At 40.1% G+C, this 25,478-nt stretch overlaps 1 protein-coding gene and 1 long non-coding RNA gene across 2 annotated transcripts; one reads left to right on the forward strand and one right to left on the reverse strand.

Annotated features, from left to right (window-relative positions):
• Nucleotides 1-11,880: 11,880 nt before the first annotated feature.
• Nucleotides 11,881-15,436, reverse strand: LOC140328594 (uncharacterized). Its single transcript, XR_011920312.1, has 2 exons — nucleotides 15,299-15,436; nucleotides 11,881-12,904 (listed from the first exon to the last, which is right to left on the reverse strand). It is a non-coding gene; the product is annotated as an uncharacterized lncRNA (long non-coding RNA).
• Nucleotides 15,437-17,496: 2,060 nt separating this feature from the next.
• PTMA (prothymosin alpha) lies at nucleotides 17,497-24,279 on the forward strand. Its single transcript, XM_072408319.1, has 5 exons — nucleotides 17,497-17,667; nucleotides 21,017-21,091; nucleotides 22,144-22,234; nucleotides 22,570-22,646; nucleotides 23,244-24,279. Exons 1-5 carry the CDS (start codon nucleotides 17,623-17,625, stop codon nucleotides 23,292-23,294), a joined length of 339 nt encoding a protein of 112 aa, XP_072264420.1. The 5' UTR covers nucleotides 17,497-17,622; the 3' UTR covers nucleotides 23,295-24,279.
• Nucleotides 24,280-25,478: the final 1,199 nt, after the last annotated feature.

Consider the following 25,478-nt stretch of genomic DNA (forward strand, 5'->3'; position numbering starts at 1 on the left):
TTAAAGCCCAAATCCAGGCACACAGATAACAATGCAACCACCTAGGTCCAATATTATTAAAACAAACTTGCATAGGAATTAGTTTCACTACCTGCTGAACTTAGATGCAAACAGTGTCTTTCATCATTCAAATGCCAGTAATGGATATTTCTTCCTGTGTCTGGGAGAGCTATTGATTGTATAATACCTGGAACAAAGTCTACCATAGCTTAGAAAGCTAGAAAGCTTGCAGAACCATCTGGTGCAACAAAAGCAAAACATTGTTCTGTAACTATATCACCCGAAATAGATGTTTGAACCTTTAGGCAAATTTCAGGATTATTTTATAAAAAGGAAAAAATATTGTATTCGGTCTTAAAGTTCTTTTTTTAAAGCATAAAACTTTTCTGGAACTGCTCCTACTTTTACCCAATCTACTTTTAGTTTAGCTTTTGGATCCCTAATAACTAAATCTTTGTACAGATGCCACAGTTTTGTTGCCCAATATAATCATTCATGATCATTTTTTATTTAGATTTAGTGTCAGTAAATACAGCTGTCCCATGTACAGTTTAGTGATCTGCCTGGGCAGAACAGTAAAAGACCCGCTGATAATAACTGCTATTGTTGGACAAGTGTATTCTTCACAGTGGGGTGCCTCCCACATATCCTACCCCCTATCCTCCCCATAAGACGAAACCGGCTTCTCGGCAATAGCAGAGCATCCTGCATCCAGAACTCAACCCAGAAACAATCACTACCTATTATTCAGATGACAATCACAGATTAGCAGTTCCTAAAACTGCAATGTCTACTTCTGCGTGTGTGGCAATGATCAAGTGAACAACCTTTAGCCTCCAGCAGTGAAAAGTGAAAAGACTAGGTCCAGTTACCATCACCATACTTGATGCATATGCCTCTGAATGAAAAAGTGACAATAGTTAATGACAGCTGCAGTAATAGAAAATTTCATATGCACAACTGATACTGTGACACCAAGGATATTAATGAGTGAGAAACACTGAGTTGTAATGAAAGCTCTGACCAGAACTGCAGTGCTAAAAAATATTTAGCTCTAAGTACACTCTGAAATTAGCCAATGTGAGTTATTGGAATGGGTGCACTGTGTGGCTGGCTAGGAATGTAAGGGAAGACATATAGAAAGATAGCAAGAAAGTACATAAAACACAGTGTGCTAGATATGGATTAACAGTTGGCTACTGGGTTATTATTAAATACTTTTACATGGTTCTGATATTTGAATTTATGCCGGAAGTAATGGCATCTTAAGCTTTGTTTTGCTACGGTAATTCTGTATTTAATAGTAAACCTGTCTTGTCATGAGAGGGGCAAAACACATTGCCTATTTTCACTATGAATGAGAAAATCCTAAGTGTGACATTGATGTACGGTTGTAGTAGATTCTTCTAGTGGTTTTGCTGCCTACTCCTAGTCATTGATGACTAAAGCTCTGCGCAGATGCTAGATTTTCATTACCTGAATATTTGTGATCACTTTAGATGAAAATCTAGAACCACTACAGCTGTCCCAGAATACTGTTTAGTAATCCAGATAATGAATAAACCCATTGCTAATACTAAAAATGTTGGATTATTGCACTCTTAACAATTGTGAGGAAAGGGGCTTGTGAGCCTGGCACAGTGTTCTTTATAAAACAGTGGTTCCCAAGCTGCTATCCCCGGTACATTTTTGCCCTTAGATTGCATTTAACCAACCATTGTGCACTATTCCTCGCACTGATCCCAACAACGGGGCACAGCCCAAAAAAAACCATTATTATTTATGTTCTACTATTTCAGTCGTATTTTTTTTTATCTTTTCCTTCTAAATACATAAATGTCCCATTCCTCTAATATCCTTATTATTGCATATTTATTTCATCGGGAGAAGGTGAGGTGTTGAGTTTATGGCCAACCTTTGGAAAATATATAATAAAGGACAAGACATTCAGACAGAAGGGTTTTCTTGGCTATTTGTATTTAGAAAAGATAACCTTTACATCTTGGTATCACCAATGATACAATAGGTAGATAACAATCAAAGTTAAAGTTATCTCAACCTAATCGAACCTGAGTGAGGTTTGTTTTGCATATTAAGCTATACACACACTCCTAGCATATAGAAGTTTATACAAACGAAAAGTGGTTTGCCTGAAACAACGCTGTTGCGATTCTTAAATTTCTGTATCCCGACTCGTTTCGCCTTATTGGCTTCCTCGGGGGAACTCGAGATGAGTGAACTAGTAAACTAATAGTACAAATATTACATAGTTAGATATAAAAAATCACAAATAATAGATATTGAACATCCATGAATTCATAGTATTAGGTGTAATAAATAAATACATAGGAAGTATATGGAAAACAGGTGTAAAGGACACTTACTTGGAGTTGTTTCAAAGATAATTTAACAGGAATGTGGTTGGTAAGGAAATTGCAGGAGGTGCAGTTAACCCCTTTTGTTTCTAGATGGGAGTTCATTTGATTTGACCCAGATTGTGTGTGTTTAAGGGGTTTTAGAGTCATTAAAGCTGACCTTAAAGCTCGATTAAAGCTAAAAGCCTTACCTTTAGTCCTGCCTTACCTTCAGTCTAGAGGCTTCTCCTATGTACTGAAACTACTTACACTGATTTCATTTCACACTGTGTGGCACAATTAAAAGCAGCAGCAAATTGTAGCCATTCTCATTTCCTGGCTAATGTAAGTTTAACATAAGCTTAGTATTTGCTCATTACGCATGGATAATAAAAGGGATCTACAATTTTGATCTGTTGCAATCAGTTAGATACTGGGTGTTGAATGAGATCAAGCTGTACCAGAGTAGACTTATCACATTTTTTGTCAGGCCTCAAAACTTGGTGCAAAAGGTGCTTTTATTACTCAAAACATGTTCTAAGGCATTTGAGGTAACCCTTGTTAATCCTTCCTATCATGTATAACAAACGTTTTGATATTTGGGTTGCACCTAATAGTTACAACCATGACAGCAATAGCTAGTGCAAGAAACAACTGCTAGGGCAGACATCCCTTGTATAATTTAGGTGAAAAGGGGTGTTAGAGGAAGCAGTTAATGACCACTTTGTCCCTTGGGCAGGAATATGTTATTTGTATACATTTGATAGAATTTATGTAAAAAAAAAACTGAGTATGTTTCATCTCCCAAATATAACTTCAGTGAGCACTGTCAAAGGCCTTGGTGGGTTTGAGGGGAGTTCCTTTTTTTTCATGTTTTCGGTGACAATTGTATGTTAAGATATCTGTCCAATATTAGTTGCTGTTGAGCTGCAGGTGATGAAGTGCTATTCATCACAATACTAGTTTAGAAATGACAACAGAGTGGCAGGGGGGTACAGATTTATCATGTATTTTAAAATTAGTAGTTATAACCCATATGGGCCACTACGATTTACGTTTAGATGGATCCTTGCCTGGTTTCAGTATACCAGCTATACTTCATTGATACCAAAAGGGGCCTAGCTCGAATGATTTTTGGAGCAAGAATTGCAGAAGTATACTTGAAAGGTTAAAATTGTCTATATACTTCTTCCAGCAGGCCCCAATCCGAGGAGCCTAGTAGAAGGCAAGGGGTAAATAGTATCTGGCAGAGACTTAGAGGCATCACAATTTTAATTAAAGTGGAGAAATTCAGACAGGATGTCCTCAGTGGACACAACAGTACCAGTGCCACCGGGTATATTTCCTACAGTCATATGAAAAGTAAATCAATTGGTAAAATGAAAATGGTTGACAACTTCAATATATTTTAACAGGCAAACATTAGATCTGGTATTCTGTATGCCTATACACAGGTGATATACTTGAACAAATAACACAATAAAATAGACGTGGTGCATTTACTTAGCTGATAAAAATACAACTTGTGAATGTGAGTACCTTTCATCTTTACTTTACAAAAGAAAACTAAGACTGATGTTTATGTTCTTTTACTTTTACCAACACATAATAATGCCTATTACTTGGACAGACTTCTTTTTATTTTAACTTATAAAAAATGTCCTATGCCTTTTAAGTTAGGTCTTGAATTTTCTGTTGGCTAGATTGTTATATTGAACTTTCACTAAAGAAGAGCAAAGAAAAATGCTGTAATTGTTCTATAGTTTTACTTACACGTATATTTCTGAGATTTCATGTGCTGAAATGGAAAGTAAATGACAATAAAGGTGATAACCAGTAGGAAATACCCAATCCAGCTATTTAAGGTCAGAGTGGAAGAGAGTTAGTACATTTTCAGGACCCTAGCAGATGTAAGCCAGAAAAGACAGCACAAGAAATATCCATTGGTTGCATACATTTTGACTGTAAATATTTCCTCTTACACTGCCAATGCAACTGCTGCAGCTCCGGTTGCTTTATATAAATTATACAGATGTGTAAGTTTACCTGCTAAAACATTAAATACAATAAAAATAAAAGTAAACAAAATTAGAATGAAAAATGTAGTCTGGTCTTCTCTCTTGTTAATACTAAACTTAAAACCCCATGATAACAATAGCGTTAGCTTGCTTGTGATATAACCTGTCTAAAGAAACCACATTTTTGTTAGGTTGTGTAGTTTTAAAATATCTACAAAAATAATGGGGTCTAACTGGACCTGGTCAGTATAGGGGATGAAATAGAATAACAACCAATTCAGTAAGTTTTTTTTTACATTTTAATTATTTAAAAAATGATCGTATAGATTTGCAAGTTCTGTAAAAATAATAAGAAGACTGGGATTTATTTAATTTTTGGATGTTTTATATTAAGAGAAATTTTATATTAGGCTGCACTATTCGGTGTTGTAGGTCATACTGTTAAGTGTTAAGTTATCAATCAGGTGTTTTAAATCTATAACTGTCTCACAAAAATTTGTTTAAGCCTTGTATATAACTCAAGGGCAGTCCCTTTATTTGGATATACTTTCTTAGTGGTTCACAAAAATATGTTCTATAGCTGGAGTCTACTTTAGATTTAGATTTTTTTTATTCTTATCATTATTGGTATTTTTAACAGTTAGTGTGTATTTGAAAGTCCTTTGCTCAAATTGATAATTAGTGATAATTTTGGGTAACAGTTTAGAATTGATGGCTGTACAGATACTGAACAGGCTGCTTGGTGGGAATCTGATTATTAGGGGAAGAAAAATAAACACACAATAAAACCATAAGAGATTTATTTATAATTATGAAAACAGATGAGTACATCAGTGTTGGAGAAATTAGGTTGATGCTAGGCTTAACCTAATATTTTGGGAAAAAACAATAGCAACTAGATAGCAACATTTTAGAGGTTATCCTATGATATGTAGTTAGAACAAGCTGAAAAAAATGGATTACAGGGTCTTATGCTGAGTTTTACACCCAAAACCAGAGGAAGAAGGACAGAAGAAAACAGGTATTCCTATGGATTAACTACATTGTATTTTACCAAATGTTTTTTTTAGTTTTCACTGTCAATCAACAGTTCAATATGTGAAAACAAACAGCCTAAAATGTTTTTTCTAACAATCAGTGCATAGATATGCATTCTTGTAGGATCAAACATGCATATTTGTGCACTGTGCAGACCCCTGTAATATAGACTTTTTTTATTCCAGCACAGTTATATACACCCATCAGCCACTTTATTAGGTTCACCTTTTTAAATGCTTGTCAATGCAAATATGCAATCAGCCAATCACATGGCAGTAACGCCAAACATTTAGGTATGTAAAAATTGTCAAGAGCGCCATGTGGGCTGGTCTGAGTATTTCAGAAACTGATGATCTGCTGGGATTTTTCACGCAAGTCCAAAAAAAGAAACAAATGTAGTGAGTGGCAGCTCTCAGGGAAGAGCAAAACAGACAGTATGGTTCATGGTGATAGAAACAACAGTAACTCAACTAAACACTCAAAACATTCTAGGTATGCACAAGAGCATCTATGAATGCACAATACATTGAATTTTGAAGCAGATGGGCTACAGCATCAGGAAACCACACTGGATGCCACTTACATCAGCTAAGAACAGGCACCTAGGGACCTGTTCCTTGACTGATAAGACTTAATTTTTTGCTAAGACACTTGAATAGTAGGGTCAAATTTTGCCATCAACATAAAAGCATGAATTTGTCCTGCGTTGTATCAACAGTTCAGAGCATTGGTGGAATGGTGCGGGAGATATTTTCTTTGATCATTTTATGCCGCTAAGTACCAACTGAGTATAGTTTAAATGCCACAGCCTACTTTAATATTGTTGCTGACCATGTCTATCCTTTTATGGTCACAATGCATTGATATTCTGATTGCTACTTCCGGCAGAATATTGTACCATGTCACACAGCTCAGATAATCTCAAGCTGGTTTCTTGAACACAATATTAAGTTAACTGTACTGAAATGGGCTCTCCATAGTCATCAGTAGGGATAAGCGAGAATGCCTCTGGCATTCTGGCAAAAAACTTTCTTGAAGTTCCAATGGGCCCGCGAAATTTCTCAAAACCATCAAAAATCGCTATAGGAGAGTTCTCACGGCTCCATTCATAAATGCAGCAGCGATACTTCTCCTCTCAGAGTAAGTCATGCGGCTTACGTTTATGAATGAACGTGGCGGTTGGAAAAATCAGAGGATTTTTCCCACGCTGCATTTATTCATGAGCAGCCAGCCGTGAGACTCACACTGTGTTCCTGGATGGAGAAACTCTATCCAGGAACACATAGTACAGGGCTGCAACAGCAATCAAGGGAGCAGAGCTGCTCTGCTCCCCTGATTCCTGTTGCCGCTGCCGCCCTGTAGTATGTGTTTCTGGATAGAATTTCTCTATCCAGGAACAAAGGACTCCTGTGTTCTTGGATAGAGAAACTCTATCCAAGAACACATACTACTAGTAAAGGGCTGCAAGAGTAATCAGGGGAGGCAGCGAGACCGAATTCGGAGCAAAATAATTTTTTCCAGCACCTTGGTAAATCTATTCCATGAAGCCAAATAAGGAGCAAAACCTGGTACTAGGAAAGTGTACCCAATAAAGAGAGCATATTTTCTTGCAACAACAGTTAGCCAATAATATCTAAAAGTACAGAAAACAATGTGCAATTGGCAGTGAATATTTATGTCCATTAGTTTTTTTTTTTTACTTTTTTTAAAAAGTTTTTAAAATATTTTAAAACAAGAATATGGTTTCTAATTGCAAAGCCCTTTGGACCTCTAAATACAATATATTAATGCTATTTTTGATTTTGAAGCTGGGGGCTTGTTTTTGAAGCTGCTAATATGCAAGTTACCACATTTCCTAAAGTGGACACCCAGAATAATGTTGTCTGTGTTACTGTCCTGCATTATATTTATTGGTAGTCTATGTGAGATTTGAAAGTTTGTGCTGGTCCTAGTGTCCACATGCTGATGTGAAAGACTGGCCATATTTGTGTTGTTAATCTTTAAAATAACAATTTCAGTTCTTACCTACAGATTTGGACTTGAACAGAAGCTACCACGTCCCTATCATTTCCCTGGTGGCAACTTTTCTCTGCCAATTTGACTTCTCTCTCCAGTAGTATATTTCTACATGACTAACTACCAAGCCTAATGCCAATTTCAATGGTGACCAAAGGTGGGATATGAATTGTATATGCTCATTCTGCATCAATATCATTTTGTACATATTCAAGCCAGCAGGAGTAAATTGTTTTTCAACATCTGCCCCCACCTTAAAACGTTATTTTCTCACTCATCTTTGCAGTATTTTCTGACCGTTTCTTCTGCTCAGTAAACCTGATTATTCCTTAGTTGTATCTGGAAAATAAGGACTGAAGTCCATTTTACTTTGTACAGGTGTTTTACATCTGTAAGTAGATGGGATATACAAGTAAAATGTGACAACTTAAGTTATTATATTAAAAAAAGAATTGTAAGCCAGTTTATGGTAATCTTTACTAGCTTACTTTTCAAGTCCTACTTCATTGCCATGCCTACTTTGCACGGATGAGGACCAAAAAATCATAAATAAGTCTAGGCAAATGAAAAATGTTTCTGGATTCCACTACAATATATTGAGTCCTTGGCTGCTAAAAAACAGGGAATGATTGAAACAGTGGGTGGCAAAATGATTGGACCGTTCAAATGATCTGTTTTACAACTAAAGCATGATAGAAAGCTACCAAAATGATAAAGCTGGCAAGTACATGGCTCATTTATGGATAACTAAGGTCATCTTTACAGCTGCGGTCCTAAATGTTTTACATAGGTACAGGTTTACTTTAAAGCTATGTACATAAACTGACAGTCCATATGTTTGTTTAATGAACAGCAACTTAATTCACAACAATTTATTTCAATGACAGTGAAAAGTACAAATATTATAAAGGAAACATATAAAGGTTATTTATGGTAAACATTATCATGTTTGCTAATTTGCTGTTTGCACTGTAATATAACAATTTGGTAGTTATGGATAAAACCTTATTTTTCTGTGTACAAGTTTTTCTTTAAAGCTGAAGCCCTGGTAGGTGTTAGGAACAGATGTCTTTCCCTTTGTGGTTTTGATTTCAGAACTTTGGAGGTAATTTCAAAAATACATCCTAATAAATTCTTAAAACAATAGGCCATATGGTTATGAGAATGATACAACCATTTTACACACGAGGATTTCCAGAAATACTTATGTACATAAGGCCTCAGTGCCTGCACCCTGCAGGGTACTCAACTGTTGAGCATTTAGTGAAATGCAAAGCTTTATAAATAAATCAAGCACATTACCTGCATTTCTGCATATGGACAAGGCATAGCAAAGCTCTTTGTCTTTAAACTACAAAGAGTTCTCTAGTTCTGCTGCCCACCAATTTCATTGTGCATTACAAGAAATCTAAAAGGTTAACATTCTTTGGTTGAACTTTGAATTAAAGCATATTATTACAGTCTTTTTTAAATTAGGATAATGTATGCTATAAAACATAACATGGGTGCAGTTATCTTTGTTCTAGATAATCTATTTGAATGTAAATTTTTACTTTAGAGACTTCACCTATTCAAGTGTATTTGATGGGAACTTAGGTTTGTTGAAAAAATAACAGTCGACACAGGTATGGCAATTAGGATGTTACAAATTGGGAACTACCAGCAAAATTACATATTTAGTTGATTTTGTAAGAAAAAAGTAGTAAACAAATACTGCAGGACACAGTGGGGTTGCAGCAGAACATGTTCTATTTGTAAATTGCCACCTAGCTTAGTGAATAAGGTAAAGTTGTGCTGGCTTCAATCATCCAAACATGTTTGAGCAAAAATCCCTGTTTTCTCTGTATATCAGTTTGCATATGATCCTGTAGCTGCACCTTATTCCCAACGCTTGGTGAAAATTCTCTTTACAATGTAAATATGCTTTATGTCCTAAGTAAATGTACCCCTGTGTTTTATGATTTAAAAAAATACGAATTATTATCCTGTGGAATTAAAAAAATAGTAATTGTGGCATGTGCAAAAGTGAGTCATTATTCAGTAACACCCAAAAGGCCTCAGGCTTGTTGTCTAGATGCTGTTTCACATTATTTAGATGTAGATATTTGTGAGAATGTTGCACATAAGGCTTCTTCCTGATATCTCTTACATGCAGATTATGTTTGTGCAAATATTGCTGCAGTATGGAACAGTGTAGTACCAAACCTTCCCGCGGGTCCTTTGCATGGGGAGTTTTTCTTTCTGACCAGCAGTTGTGCAGTTTGTTTTAAACTTTTGTCTTCCAGATCATGTCTATACTTCCGCAGTTCTCTTCAACTGCTATTACTTGATTATAATACGGACAGTGGTGGATGGAATTTTGCAATATTTGTATAGACTTTCTCAGCATTTAAAGCATCAATAAGTTTAATTTTCAGATCCTTACTTGGAAGAGTTCATGATTGCTGAGTAAGTGCTGAGTATCAGAAAGTTTTTTTTAAAGTAGAATTGAACCTTTTATTTAAATCATTTGAATACATTCCAGGTGCATCAAAGCAAAAGCATTTTCTATGTTCAGCTGCTTTAGCCTCAGTGGACCTTTGCTCTCTGTGGGGAAGCAGTGATCCCTCTGCAGAAACATGCTACTTGTAATGTTCTGGCTCTGACCCAGCAGCAGGTGTGTCAGACCTTAGCAAGGAAATGAGCGAATGTGGGGAAATGCAGGCTTTTCTACTAGGGCTGTGGATGATTTGTATAGAAAATCTGTAGGATTTGGCACATTTGTTGTCATGATGCACCTGGAACGCATATAGCTGATTTAAACCAAACGTCAACTGGGTTTTAAGTGCTTGTTGACAACCTCTAATAGCTATTTGGGCCAAATTAGAATCTTAGGGTGTCACGGGCAGGATGGTGGGCCCTCCGTGTCACCAGCCTGCTTGGCAGAGATGTGTAGGGGGCGCAGAGTCTAAGACACTTCAGACTCACCAGGGCACTCTGCAAGGGGTGATGGACATTAGGAGGCGCTGCCCAGGTTATGACCACCCATACAAGCAGGGGCTGGTAACTGCTGACTGCTGACTGACTACAAAGTGTAGTACGGGAGTGTAAGCCAGAAGGATAGCCAAATAAGCAGTGAGAGGTCAGGCACAATCAGGAGTTGCCAAACAGAGCCAAATCCAGTACACCAAAGAATATACCAGAAGGAGGATCAGGGAATGCAGCCAGGAACCTGGAAGCAGAGCCTATGAGAAATCCTTGTTTAAGCAACTTCCTGTTGCCAGTCACTTCCTTTAATACAAGAGGTCATGTGGCAAATGGGGATCAGAACGTAACCAGAAGGTAATGGTACCTATCACTAGAGGGAGTGCTGGAACATAGGCAACTCAAGTGGTGTTCACATTTCTGCCAGCAGATGGCGTGCTTCTGCAGAAAATTCTGGTCCTCTGGGGTAAAGGGGCAGCTCTCAGGGAGTCACATGATGCAGGCCAGTCTATGACCCCAGTGGATAGAGTTGCTGAACAGAGCTGCTGCTGGCTGCGGAGGGGTGGAAGGTGAATGACAGAGACAAGAGCACAGATGCCCTGGTCCTGCAGGGATCTGTGACCCTACAAAAAACACTACTTATAATTGGACAAGATAAAGGGTGCCCAAATTTCAGAACATGTCACAGTTTATATTTTTTCAAGACCTACATCACAGACTCTACAGGACTCAGGTAGCGTGTCAAATGTTTAAGTGTGTGACAACACATTTAAAAGAAAGAATGAACAAGTATGGGTTGTTTGGAAGGGTTGCCTCCTTTCTCTAAAAAGACATGGCAGCATAGCTTAGCTTTGCAGAGTTGCATCTGAACAACCCATCTCTGGAACAATGTCATTTTGGACAGATGCTGGAGATGCTTAGCCTTAATGCACATGCCATGTTTAGAGAAATTCAAACACAAAATATCAGCACAAACACCTCATATCAAATGTCAGGCACAGTAGTGGAAGGGTGATGATTTGGGCTTGTTTTGCAGCCATATCTGTGGATCAAAATTGGATCATGGAACAGGACAATAATACCAAACACATCAGCAAATCTACAACAGAATGGCTTACAAAGTAAAGAATCAAGGTGTTGCAATATGTATATATTTGTAGGCTCTATGTAACAGTGTGGTATTATGCCAGTCAATGGCTGATCAAAAAGAAACAGATTAGAAAACAGAAAACACACCATGGGGTATACATCATGGTGATGTCTTCCTACACACTTAAGCACTTTGTTTAGATGATGATCTCATGTGTATGGGGACCCGTTTTTATGTGCATGCCTATGAAATCAGTGGTAGAAAGAGTGACATTGAGATATTAGATTGTTTTGATGGAATTCCGTTCAGCTGTGGTAACATAAGACCAGCTGTTGACCAACTACATGCAGTTCTGCTTTCTAAGACAGGATACAATACACCTTTCAGGGTCCATTACCACTTGCAATTTAACCGCAAGGAAATTTATATAAGGCTGCAATTACAACATTTCTGCTGTATATAGCCGAATGTATACAATCACTTTTTTCTAACACATTGATATGCATTTTTTGATACATTTTTTGTGGAGCATGCTGTAATGTTCTGTGTTGTGTTGCAGCACCATGCATTGCCTTTTAATGTAGCATTGGTGTGAATTGCACCTATTGTAAGCAATAACTTTTGCCTTGTATTGTATTGGGCTTGTGTTGAACAGCACACTTGAACACGAGTTACAAATAGGGCCTTAAAAAATTCCAACTGCTAGTTCCTACTTATGAGTTGCAGCTCATAAGTTTTTTTTTGTTATTTGTGTTAACACACATTAATTAAAAGAGTGGCAAACAAACAAAAATGTATAAATCATGAAGTAATTAGTTATTATCCCCACATAACAAAACACTTGAATAAAATGTAAATTTAAAACATACAAGAACATGATAAAAGTACATGCATGCAAATGAAAGGCCCTGTGAAAAAAAGCCTCAAAACCATGTGAAAAAAGCCTCAGTGCCATTATTTTTCTGAAGTAAAATAAAACATTTGTCTTAGAGTTGTACAGCGTACTATATAAACACAAGTTTTAAGATCATAAAGGATCTACCAGTTCATCCAAACTGCCTGAAGTCTCATCACTGCAATCACAATATGCAGAAAACAGAATACAGATACTCCTCACATAACCACCAGGTTGCACTCCAATAGCCAGTCATTAATTGAATTGATTGTTAAGAGAGGAGCATAGTAATGTGCCGGTCTGCAGGGCTGTGCAGCATGTGTCAGGGTCAGGATCACTGATTATCAATACACATGATGGAGCGCAGAAGACCAAAGGAGAGATGCTGTTCTGCTGTACACAGTACAGTTCTTGCACAGTGTATTTGTCTGAAATCTGGTGGTAAGTGCGAGCCGTCGGTAAGCAGAAAAGTTGTTAAATGAGTTATACCTGTAGAAGTTCAGTCAATGGAATAGAGGCTCCACAGTGTCTGTTGTGAAAAATAAATGCAAATAAATGCAAAGCAGTATGCAGAACCAATGAGCCAGGTAGCAAAGGATGCAGGCTTTTTTCACCCTGGCTAAAGTTTTAAAAGTTAAGTAAAGAGTTTTTTACTTGTTCTTAAATGTTACTCAAAATTGAGAGAAAGTGATAATGAAAATGTTAACAAGGCGTCCTCCTGAAAGTGAAATGAACAATTACAAAATACAGTTTTAAGTGCCTCACAAACTGCTGCCTTTGACACACATAGTCACTGACTTCTGTTCTATGTGAACGTTGGCCAATGACGTGACAAATGCCTCAGGGGATGTTTTATGAACACGCAACGAGGCTGCTTGGAGGTTTAAAAAACACCAATGGGAACAAGGTCTTATCACTGTAGGTGACCGAGAATTTCTAAACAGACCTGTGGCACCTATTTGGTATAGTAAGGTCCCTTAAAGTTTTAACCTCCCTGACAGTATAGATACTAAGTATTTTTTAATGTAAAAGCCGTACATTTAAAAATACTTAGTATTTTAAATTTCCCGCCTTCCAGCCACACACCTGCAGGCAGATGCCCGGTCGGCTTCTGCTTCCCCTGGCCTCACGTCCCCAACATTTACACGCCAGGGACACATATGCCGGCCGGGCATCGCCAGAGGGAGAAGATGCTGAGCATCACTGGAGGATGCCGCTGGAATGTGGGAACCAGGTAGGACTTTTAAACTCCCTCAAAATTTTTGTACTGCTTTTGGTATGGAAAATTCACCTCGAGCCACACTCCGGATTATACTCAGGGCAACTAGTGAGGGCACGACTCGCCTATCTGCGTCCCATTGCAGGGAACCACAATCTTCCTTTTTTTCTTCTTGATTGCCTATGCTGGGATAATAAACTTTATCCCCAGCACACACAAGGGAAGCCAGGATTTCTGAGATTACCTGGAAACCAAAGCTGACGTTGGAAAGGTGCATCTCAGCTTTGTTGCCAGAAACCTAGCAAGATCAGGCAGGTAATACACATTATTGCAGAAGGGACATTATCACCATCCCTTTCTGCAGTAATGACATGTCTGATCAAACATTTAAAAAAGTGAAATTTTACTTGCAATTTAAGGGGTCATCTTAGTGCATTATGGAGAGTTCTAGAATCTGTTCTCACTATGGAGTGTTCATTGGCTACCTTCTGTCACATGGCAGGTGCTGGGCCTTAGCAAGATACCAGCCAACCATTGTCTTGGTGCATGACTTTTTTGACCTATGGCCATGTTTGGCGACATTTTAGGCAGGTTCTGACATAAGCTAAATATGTGGAAAACTGATCTAAGGGAGCCCTAAGAGAGTCAGAACGGGTCAACCCTGTAGCAGCTAGGGCCTGACAGGACCGAACCCGAAGATTGTACTGTTAGGGGCATGAGCCTGGTTCTCCGTGGTTATAGACTTGGCTTCAGCGAGGAGAAGCTAAGGGGGTAAGGGACCCTGAAGTGAGGTGCTCTAGGATTCTGTTGGGGAGACCCAATCCAGAGACGAGAAGCTTCTCAAACAGCTTGCAATGGATTTACGAGTTCAGCGAGGATGCTAAAAATCAGCTGTCAGTATTGACTATATGGATTATCTTTGGATGTGAACTGTGACTGTATGACACTCTGCTACCCTCTCTCCCTATGTGTTAGGTTACATTGCATTCTTATGCCATACTACAAGGTGTAAACTGCGTAAAATTTGTGTTTCTCCTCTGCTCAAGTAGTCTTGCCACATCATAGTTATTTCTGGGAACAGAATGAGTTTACCTTACTTTCACTTGCCTGTGCTGACTGAAGTGTGTAGCACTCAGATCCCACTGTGATAATTTATAGTACTGAGAGCTAGAGAAAAGCTTCTAATTGCTAAGTAAACCAACCAGGGCGCCTCCTCTGAACAGATAAACTAACGCTAAGCTAAATTTGCTTTTTCTTCCCATGTCCAGCTCTCCCTATGAACATTATGTGACCGAACCGTGCAGTATGGCCACCTCTGGTAGTGAAATTGGAGGGAATTGTATTTTCCACAGATGACGAAGGCTAGTAGGATAATTCTCTGGGTATTAAGGAGTTTTTTTTGTAAATTATGGCTGACTGTAATTGTGTGTGAAGTGGTCGGATCTCATTGTATGCCAGGGTTACCTTACAGCTGGTGAGGGATTTCTGCTGTAACCTTGTAGTAAATATGTCAGATACATCTCTCTCTTGCTGCTCCTGAAGCTTTACCTTGCCTGTGACAATATTGATAAATCTCCCTGTGGTTTAGCATTGTTTCCTAATGCAGTGAATGGCAGACATGTGATGCCATGGAAAATGTGTACAATAACAAAGTGTACAGCCAGTCAGTTCTCAGCCACAAATACAGCCTATAATGTCTCATACCGAGCAAGCAAGCAAAGCCTGTCCTCCTACCGCTGCCGCTGTATATGATGCCTTTATACGTCTGCTACTAACAGATACAAGTGTATGTATACTCATATTTCAATGTATCGACTCACTGACGTCTATCCGCACTCCGGGTTTTGTGTGTGTTTAGCAGGAGACATGACATATGACAGGCACTTAACCCAGCCAATGAAAATCCGCAAAGCGTCAATTCTGTGTTCGTTCTAACACATTCACCAATCAGCGACACGCGAGGTGTGATTTCCAAATACGACATTACAAATGACCAATTACAGAACAGATCCTCCCGACGCCAAAACTGTGGTCAAGTCGTGGCGCCATATTGAGTGTGGCACAAACGTCGTCAAATTAAACCATCGTTCGTCGACGTTTTCACGAATTGAAAAGCGCTCGTTCTCTTTTCTTCGCGGCTTACTGCTCTTCTAGCAGCAATAGATACGATATGGGTGAGCAGAAGCAGTTATACCCAGCGTCTGCGGAGATATTCGATGGAATGTGTCCTCGAAGTTTTCGAGGCGCCATCTTTGTTGTGGCGCTGTCTGCTTGTTTTGGAAAAGAGCCAAACTTGCCGTCTGTTTTTGTTGATTTATTTATTATATAGAAATGACCCACACTTTATTTTTCAGGAAGAGCGAAGGGGTCGGGGGCAAATATAGAGGCTGATTGTTGTTATAATTTTTTTTGCAGAATTTAATACCCCCGGGGGGGGGGGGGGATGTGTGTTACGAATTGACGATAATAATCATTATAGGAAAGGTGGGGGCACTTTTTAATGAATCTGCTGTCATTGTGCGGCACAACATGGCCATTCTGTCTGATATGACACCCCACGTGTAATAAGCACTATGATAACATTAACCCCTGACGTGTCTAAGAATGGACGAGTATAGGATTTAACCATTTAAGGGACAACACGCGTAGTGCTTTTTACGTCGGAGTGGCGATTTCACTGAGCTGCAGAAGCCGTATCTCATAGCAACCCAATCCATATGGGAAGTCTATGAACTAAATTCTGGTTTCCATGGGATATAGCACTTTCTGTGAAGTAGAATGGTGGCCAGTAGGAATGTTGTATTGCGCCCATATGTTTAGAGGAAATAAAAGAACTGATAAATATATTAGCGGAATTCACACATGGCCATTTTCCTTTGTGAGGGGAATTGCAGCCTGGCGTATTGCTTGGCCAATGGTGCTTTTCCCTCTCAGTTATTCACCAATGTGGGTCACCACAGCGCCGGTGTGCTGCTCAAGAGGGGGCGCCTAGTGGCGAGGCTGGGTAGTGCAGCCTCTGGGGCGGCCAGCAGTGAAGGGGTGGAGTGTGGAGGGCGGGGTAGTCCGGGGAGATGACGGTCTGGAATGGAAATTTTCCACTCACCTTTTCTTGCGCCGGAAGGGTTAAATAAAAAAAATCCTTCCCTCGCAAAGCGCTTCTCGTGCGGGCAGATTTGGCGCTGGCGGGGTGATTGGGGGATGCGCAGAGCTCCCTGTAGGTGCAAAGAACAAAAGCCAATTACCTCAGGCTTGTTCTGCGAATAATACCCAACCTACTTATAACAGCACACAATGCTAATTGTACCATGGCTACACATCGATCGCTATTCATCGCCCTATAATCATGGCGGAGGGATATCGTACAATCTGGCTCGAGCGATGTCCAGCGCCACACACTGGCCAGATCAGATCGCTCTCATCTATTTTACATTTTTAGACAAAGGCGTGTGATTTCGCCCATTGCATTGTGCGATCAGGGCACAAGTAAATGCCCCAGGGGCATGTTTCCCAGTGTTCGGGGGCTGTTCTTATTCTAGGCGCTTTGCTTGCTTTTTTTCTCCTTTCTTGTGTAGTTTTTGCACACGCCACTATTCGTCTCCCCTCCTCCTCCTCCTGCCGAACAAGAGGGGGAAAAAACTGCTCATTTGCATTGGATTGCCAAAGCTAAGAGCTGCTAATGCTAAACCACGACGCATGCGTAGTAGGGCCATGGAGCAGCGCAGCGGCCGCCGATGGTACTGCAGTTTGGAGAGGAAAGGAAAACAAGCCACCCTCCCCCATTGTTTTGAGTCTGACCAATCCTAGGCTAGGGATGATGCCCCCTCCTTTGTCAGGAGACAGTGCCCAATTAGGAGGCGAGGAGCCGGCCTGATGCTCCGCCCACTAATCTATATTAAAGGTACTGGCGCCGCGTGAGTCCTTCACTGGCAGTCACTATAAAAAATAAAAAAAGCCATCTTTGCATTGTTCCCGCACAGGCTGCCCGCACTCCAACTTCCCGGACTTTTCCTACACACACAGCGGCCATCATGTCAGACACAGCAGTAGACGCCAGTGTGGAGAAGACAACCAAGGTAGGCGATGCGGATTGTGCGATGTGTGGGGAGCCCGGGGTGCACTTTGTTACAATGGATGGATGGCTGTGCACCTGACTGGCCGCTCTGTCATCTCACATCACTACAAGTTGTCGGTCGGTCCCCGGTAGGTGGCGGCGGCTTGGGACAGACAGGCGCTATCAGTGATGACACGGCCAGGTGTCGGGGAGATGAAAGGGGCACTGCATGCCATGGCACCGGGCTCTGGCTGGGTACCAGCTGATGATCGGGGATAATGCCGCTGAAAGTTTCCTGATCAGAGCGCTGTGTTCCCGGCCGGTGCCCACGCACGGTGGGTGGACTCGGGATCCCCCGCGGTACGGGCGATGTGATGCGGGGCTGTCACCGGGGATGATCAGGGGATGTGATGAGAGATCGCAGCTCCTGACCTCATAGCACCGTGTATTGGGGTCACCCCGACCTGTCCCCTACATTGTGTGCGGTGTGAGAGGGATGGATCGGGGCTGTCACCGCTCACTATAGCATTTCCCTGTCACCAATACAATGCAAGAGATCCCAGAGTCACTTACCTGTACGGTGATCGCCGAGTGTAGCTACCTATAGATGTATGTACTGACCGACTGTGATCGCTCAGTGTCCCTGCCTAATACATGATTTGTGTGTATGGTATACCCGATATACCAGAATCCATGGATGTGTACCGACCGACAGTCACCTGACCGCTGATCGATCAGTGTACCTACCTAATGGATGACCGATATGCCCACCTACCGCCAGTGCCCTGTACTGTGATCTATGTATAGTGACCTTTACCCTATCCATGGATGTGTACCTACGGACAGTGACCCATGTGTCCCTTTGGCGAATTGTGCAGGGTGAACATGTACTTACCTATGGTGCCCTGTATGCAATGTATATGTGTACTTACCTATGGTGTATGTGATGGGTGTGTGTACCTACCTGTGCGATGTATGTGTACTTACCTATGGTGTATGTGTACCCACCTTTGGTTTATAGTGTATGCCATGTATATGGGCACTCGCCTATGTGATGGGCACCTACCACCGTGATGTGTACCTACCCATGGTGTAGGCAGTGGCGGTGCTCGCTGTGTGATATTAGCGCGGTGTGTGTGCGGGGTGACAGTCCGGTGCCCGGGGAGCCCCCTGTAGTTCCCTGTAGATGGGGTGATGGGGGGTCGCTAGGCAGTGGGATGCCCCGGCGGAGGAGCCGCCATTGTGTTGTATTGGAGGGGTTAATGAGGTCCCAGCTGCGCGGATGAGTTATGATGATGGGGGGGTTGGGTTGCCACTTGTTTGTGCATTACACAGTTCTCCACCACGTCCACCGGCTGCAGTCCCGGGGGAGACGATGAATCCGATGGGAGCCAGGGGAGGGGGACAGATGGTAACCGGATTAGGACTGTTCAGGCAGAGCCTTTAATTAGGAGGTGGGGGAGGGTTAATTACTAACTCCGCTGATGGCACACTGTCTACCTGCGTATGCTAATCGCGCCCTCCTGTCCCAAATCTGCGCACACACAGGGAGAGGGCGGCCTATGTTCACACTGTTCTCCAGCCGAGATGGAGGAGTGCGCAGCACCTTCCTCTCATCCATTACCATGCTACCTCCTAGATTCTGTGCATCGCTCCTCACCCCCAGCGTGAGATCCGCGCGTCACTCAGCACTACTGACATTGCACAGCCTACCGGGACTTGTAGTCTCTCCGCCCTTCCTCTCCGGGCGTGTCTGCATTGGGGACTATTGGAGCCCAGTGTGATTGCTCTACAAATCCCGTGAGCCTATGCTCTACAAGGGGGCCGGCCCTCAGGGTAGACGTCCAATCAGTGCCTCCGGAAGGCCGTATAAGGACATGGGCGGCGATAGAAGCTGAAGATGGGCCAATGGCAGGCCGCTGTGATCGGCACAGGGTTTGAAATAAGCTTTGCCGCATGGTGCATGTAGTGGCCAAACACTGGGCCTGCTAGTGATTATCAGAGGCTAGGTCTGACATCACGCCTGGGATCTGGTTCAGAGGGTGATCTGAGGGTTTAATTCCTGAGATATTTCACATTCTGTGTTAAGGATTTATGGAGCAGAACAGGCTGTGCTGTGACTTGTAGTTCCCATAGTTGTAATTACATGATCTGTTGACTACAAATGCTTTGTACAAAGTGATTGTAGTAATGTAAGCAACTCTTGTCAACAAATAAAAATCAATTTACTGGTCTGAGTTTAGCAAAGAGTCTGGTTATTATTATCTTTTCTGTATTTAGGAGGAACTCTGCTTAAAGTGCTATGTGTGAGGTTTGATAGTCCCCATCAGATTACCAATAATAAAATAAAATACCCTGTGCCCCCCCACCTAAATATTTGCCTGTCATGTGCCCCCCCCCCATGTCCCAGTAATCCCCCTTTTGTATTCCTAGCACCATGCAAGATTAGTGTAATCAGTGGCTGTGATTGATGAGGTCTGCTCTTCCCAGATCTCATCCCTGGCACTAGCAGGGAACATGGTGGCTGCTGGGACTATGCATCAGGTCAGAGAGGCTCCTGTTTTCATGTATTGGCTTCAGTGTATAATCTCTGACAATCTAAACATTCCATATACATGGCATTGCCAAAAACACAAGTTCCACGAACTGTTGGTAGCCAGTAAAAAACAAACTTGATGAGCCGTGTGTTAAGTAGACGTGTTTTTTTTTTTTTTATTATTTGTACGTGGGCCATCCATGGAAATAGTGCAAATATTGAGTTAACGTCTAGTAGACCTTTATAAAAGTGGTTCCTTTGGACAGCAGAGCTAATCTCCCATTGCAATTGGGTAGCTGCAATGTTATTCAGATTTTTCCCCAGCGGTTTATACAGCATATAATCTGATCTCTATCATGGTTACATTTGTACGGAGACAATGTGTGTGAATTGAATTTATGATGTAACTAGTATTCACCCCAGGTGCCTTCTGGTCACTGATCAGCGTGTCCTATCAGGAAGTACCGGGCTGTGTGTACTGTGGTGTGGAGGAACATGGTCTGCTCGGGATTGGTTGGCATGGTGTATGATGTGTACATGTGAGCTTCATTTTAATGATTGTAAACATACAAAGCCAGTATGTTTGCAGTAGATTTATGAGTGTATAAGAATTGTGAATGGGCTTTGGTTTTACTGTGTTCAATGCCTTTTCATTGCAGTGCAGGAATGTTTGTTAACAAATGATTGTGTGCCCCAGGCTATCCTGATTTAAAATTATTGCTTCCTTAATCCAGCTAAAGAATAAAGCATTCTAAATACCTGTAGACATTTTGATGTTTAATCCCCATATTTTCAATATGTGATATACTAAGTGACTTAATTTCTTGTTATAAAGGACTTGAAAGCAAAAGAAAAGGAAGTTGTAGAAGAAACAGAAAACGGGAAGGACAAACCAGCCAATGGAAAAGCAGTAAGTGTTTTGTATGAAATCTCCACTTTCTTCCACAAATCCTTTTTATAGGTGAGTGTTCAGGGCAGCAGCAGTCTGTCTCGGCATACTTCATCTGTCCTTGTAGACTTCTTTTTTAAGAAATGTTGCGACATCCAGTTATACTGGTAGTTTCTGTTTTGTTTCCTCTAAACATCTGTCACATTGCCAGCCAGCAGCTGTAACTTGTCTGTAGTGCAGTTTATCATCGTGTGGTACATGTACTTATTCCAAGGAGTGATGGTATGTGCAAAGCCTATCTTAACTTAGTTAATAAGAATCTCTAAGCCACATGTCAGCATAATTGAATCACATACCTCTTCTTGCTTCCTATCTGCCAGCCTGTACAGCGTAGATCACATCTATTCTGTTGCCGGTCATTTCTGCAAAGTTATTTTCAGCAGAAGAATGCTGCTCCATGTACTTTAGTTTAGATAATTGCAGACTATAAAAACGGATGACATTTGTAGTATGATAATATTCCGTAGTAAGAACAATGACATCAAAGTATACTTTAAACGTATGTAAACTTAAGACTATAGTTTCCTGATAATTTATCTAAGAATAGCAATGGGATCTGCAAACATATATACACCAGCCTATGCGGTATATTTGAAGTAATTTCTTAACTGTGTACATCCTTAGGGGGTCAGAAATGGAGAAATGTCAAGTTTCTTATGTCATCAAGCTATGTTAGGGTTAGTGTGTGCAATAAAAAGATATTTACTGTTGCTGCTGCTTCTATTCATTATCTGCACAGCAAAGAGCTGTATGACACAAGGGACCGCTGTATGCACATTTTTAGGCGGTCCATTGTGTGTTTTACTTGTCACTTTGTAACATTGTCTTAGTTGTTACACTGTGAATTTATCCTAAATGATTGTTTACCTGTGTAGGAGTTGGTAATTTTATAGCAATCACATTCAATGTTTACCAGATTTTGTTTTCAAGATGTAGATGCAGTTTAAATCTTAGTATAAAATAATATGCAAGGTACAGTAATGGTAATATGAACAATGTGACATTTCTTTCAGGAGAATGAAGAGAATGGAGAAGATAGGGCAGACAATGAGGGAGATGAGGAGGAAGAAGTTGACGAGGAAGATGAGGAGGATGAAGGAGAAGGTAAGAAACACACACTCATCTTGTATAATGAACCATTTTTTGCTGCTTAGAAGATTTTACAATGTTACGTACACTTTTTAGCTCACTGGAATTGGCACACAGTGAGTAAGGAAATGGGTGCTTCCGTTTTAAGGCAGCAATAGGCATAGACCCCACACACAGCCCTGCGTTACATATTTGTGAAGACCAGCTGTGGTTTAGTTATATAAATTTTTACTCAAAGTACCTAGCTTTGCATACCTTTTACACAATTCATTTTAGAGGGAGGGGGGGGGGAAAGGGTGTGACAAAATTCACGATTTGTCAATATATCTGATCATTTTCCATTTTGTCAGGAGATGAAGATGAGGGTGATGATGATGATGATGAAGCAGATGGACCCACTGGGAAGAGAGCAGCAGAAGATGATGATGTGAGTCACGCTAATATGCAAATTAAATGCATTACACTTGTTTATGATCTGGCCAACCTATTTTTTTTTAATTTGCTGGAATTAATATCCCTCATTGTCTGATGTTTCCAGAGATCTGACATTTCATAACAAATGTAAGCAGGAGAACCTAAAGTCTCCTCACCATGTCCTATTTAATAGGCAGGGGAAAATCTCAAAAGTCTTGTTTTAGGCCAAAATAGGCTGGGGACTTTAGAAAAAACAAAATACCACACAGAAGGCTTTGTTTAGGTAGAAGCTTTTCTAAACCTTTGTGTGCATGAGTTTGCACATGATAAAAAGCTTATTTTCCAACATTGGGGTTATTACATACCAATTTTTATTATAATTACCCAATAATATAAGTGTATAATGGAATCAAGGAACATACAGAATGCAGCATTTCTAGCTATGTAAATCCTGGCATTTTTATAAAGATGATCTATAAACCTGTCATGTATATGCAGGGTCTTTATACCTGCTAAGCAAAGACTTGACACAATATAGAATAATAAATAGTGCAACTTTAGAAGATCTAAAAATGTATTTTAATTTCACTACTTTTGTTCTTTCTTGTAGGAGGATGATGACGTTGATGCAAAAAAGCAGAAAACAGATGATGACGACTAGAGAGGGGATATTGCCTGTCTCAGAATAAATTCTATATATAATACTTCTCCACCGCCTCCCCACCCTTGTCACGCTCAGAACATGGTCACTTAAAGTGATGCATCCGTCCCACCCTTCATGCAGGTCCCCATGCCCCCCTACTCCGTCCATACCAGTGACTGTCTGCAATACAGGTCACTGTTCCCATGGTGCATTCTTTTTAGGGCAGCCCCCAGGTCCTTTCAAGTAAAAAAAAAAAAAAAAGGACCAACCCCTTCACTGCCAGTGTGGGCTGCAGTCACTTGCTGTCCTCTCCGGTCCTAAGAAGAAGAAAAAAAAAGCGGGGGTTGAGGTTAACAGCAAGAATATTTTTTTTGTTTTTCCCTCATAAAATTCTAAAATGGGAAACAAAAAACACCCTTGGATTGGGGTCCTATGTTTGTATTTTTTATTTACATTTTATATTTTTGTACATATTGGTATACAGCTGTCCTTTTTCTGTACCGGGGATCCGGCTGACAGGGTGTGGGGCTTTTAAATTACACATGTAATTTTATTTTATTTTTTTGGTAATTCTCCTGTAGATTTCTGCCAATGAAATCCTGATGTATTTTGTTCTTCTCTGGGCAGGGTGGTGGGTGGGGTGGAGTAAGACTGGGCTGTTTCTTCTCCAAGGGGAACAAATGGAGAAATCTTTACATAAAAAGTTAAAAAGTTGTTACAAAAAAACCTAAATAAATAAGACAAAATTCCCATATAAGAAAAATATTCTGATCATTCCAGTAACTTTTTACATTTTTTTTTTTTGTTTTGTTTTTTTTTTTGAGCATATTTTTAGCTGTTCTTTAGATGGGTTTGGATGAGTAATATGGCCAAAGATTTAATTTTTTTTTTGTTCTGTCTGAAGTTGCTGTTTACTTTGTAATTTTTTGGCCTGGCTGGATGTGTGCGGCAGTATTGTCAATAAAACTGCAATTTTAATTTGCAGGCTTTCTTTTTGTTCTAACAGTGTGGTGTTTGAGTCTTGTTCTTTTATCTTTAGCAGGGGCAACAAAAGGTCCAAGGTGGTACAAAATAAATAAATAAATAATACAGAACAGTTATGTAGATGGAAAAAACGTGAACACACGCACACTAACATGTACTTGTAAAGCAATTATAAATAAGTAACTTCTATAGCAACATGTAACTTCTATAGCAAACTATTTTCTCTTGTTCCCTCTTTAATATGAAAAGCATTACCAAATGAATTTAAACCCCAAACTGATTTAGTGTTTAAACATTTTCTCTATTAAAAAAGAATATGTTACCCGCTACTGGCAAAGTAACATTTAGACTCCAGATTACAAAGTGTCTCTTAGACCATTTCCTAATTATCCAGAAATGGGAATATAGAGGGAACTATTGAATTGCAAAATGTGATGAGTAATAGCAGCCAACAAGAATCAGTTTTGTACTAGCATTTCTTTGGTACATTTTTTTACCTGGTATAAATTGCTGTTGCACAAAGCATTTTGCCTTGCAATACCAACTATTGGGCCAACAAAAAGTCACAATGTCCACCTATGCTCAATACACATTTTATTGTGCATTAAACAACATGCTTTGGCACAATATAGTCCAGTGTGTTTTATTTGTAATCTTTTAGCAAGGTGACAGTACAGCACCTCCTTCAGTATGAATGTAATATGCTGAAATGATGAAATAAACCAACAGCACAACCAAGACTTTGCTTATAAACATACAAGAGGTTTTGATGGTAAAAGTAAACTATTGGTAGTACTGTTTACAATATTATTACTAATTTTTAGTATAATTATACAGAAAAAGTTGTATATAAATAGAAACAATGTAAGTAACATGGATGTTATTAATCAGAAATGATTGATGATGAAGTGGGTTTCTTAACTGAAAAATGCAGAGTACATTTCCCAAACTGCCCTGCAAGACATAATAGTTGCTTATGCCAATTATACACATAGGATAAATGTAGTTAATGCCTAAAATGAAAACTACAAAGGGCAGGTAAGATAGCATTCAAACAAGCTTTAGTATATTAGAATACACTTATAGATTTTTGTTTTACGCCTGTATAAAAGGACTCATTGTCCTATGTTTACAAAGTGTCAAAATCTCCCTATAAGTGCTAGCCTTAGAACAATGAATTCAATTTCATGTACTTCAAAATCTGATACTATTTTGACC

Source organism: Pyxicephalus adspersus, chromosome 4 (assembly GCF_032062135.1).
Source record: "Pyxicephalus adspersus chromosome 4, UCB_Pads_2.0, whole genome shotgun sequence".
Lineage (NCBI taxonomy): Eukaryota > Metazoa > Chordata > Amphibia > Anura > Pyxicephalidae > Pyxicephalus > Pyxicephalus adspersus.

What these genes read in the sequence shown, in the direction of transcription:
- PTMA (XM_072408319.1), top strand. Translation starts at nt 17,623, where the DNA reads ATGTCAGACACAGCAGTAGACGCCAGTGTGGAGAAGACAACCAAG. An exon ending in GTGTGGAGAAGACAACCAAG is followed by an intron (nt 17,668 to 21,016) that starts GTAGGCGATGCG and finishes CTTGTTATAAAG; the next exon opens with GACTTGAAAGCAAAAGAAAA. An exon ending in AACCAGCCAATGGAAAAGCA is followed by an intron (nt 21,092 to 22,143) that starts GTAAGTGTTTTG and finishes CATTTCTTTCAG; the next exon opens with GAGAATGAAGAGAATGGAGA.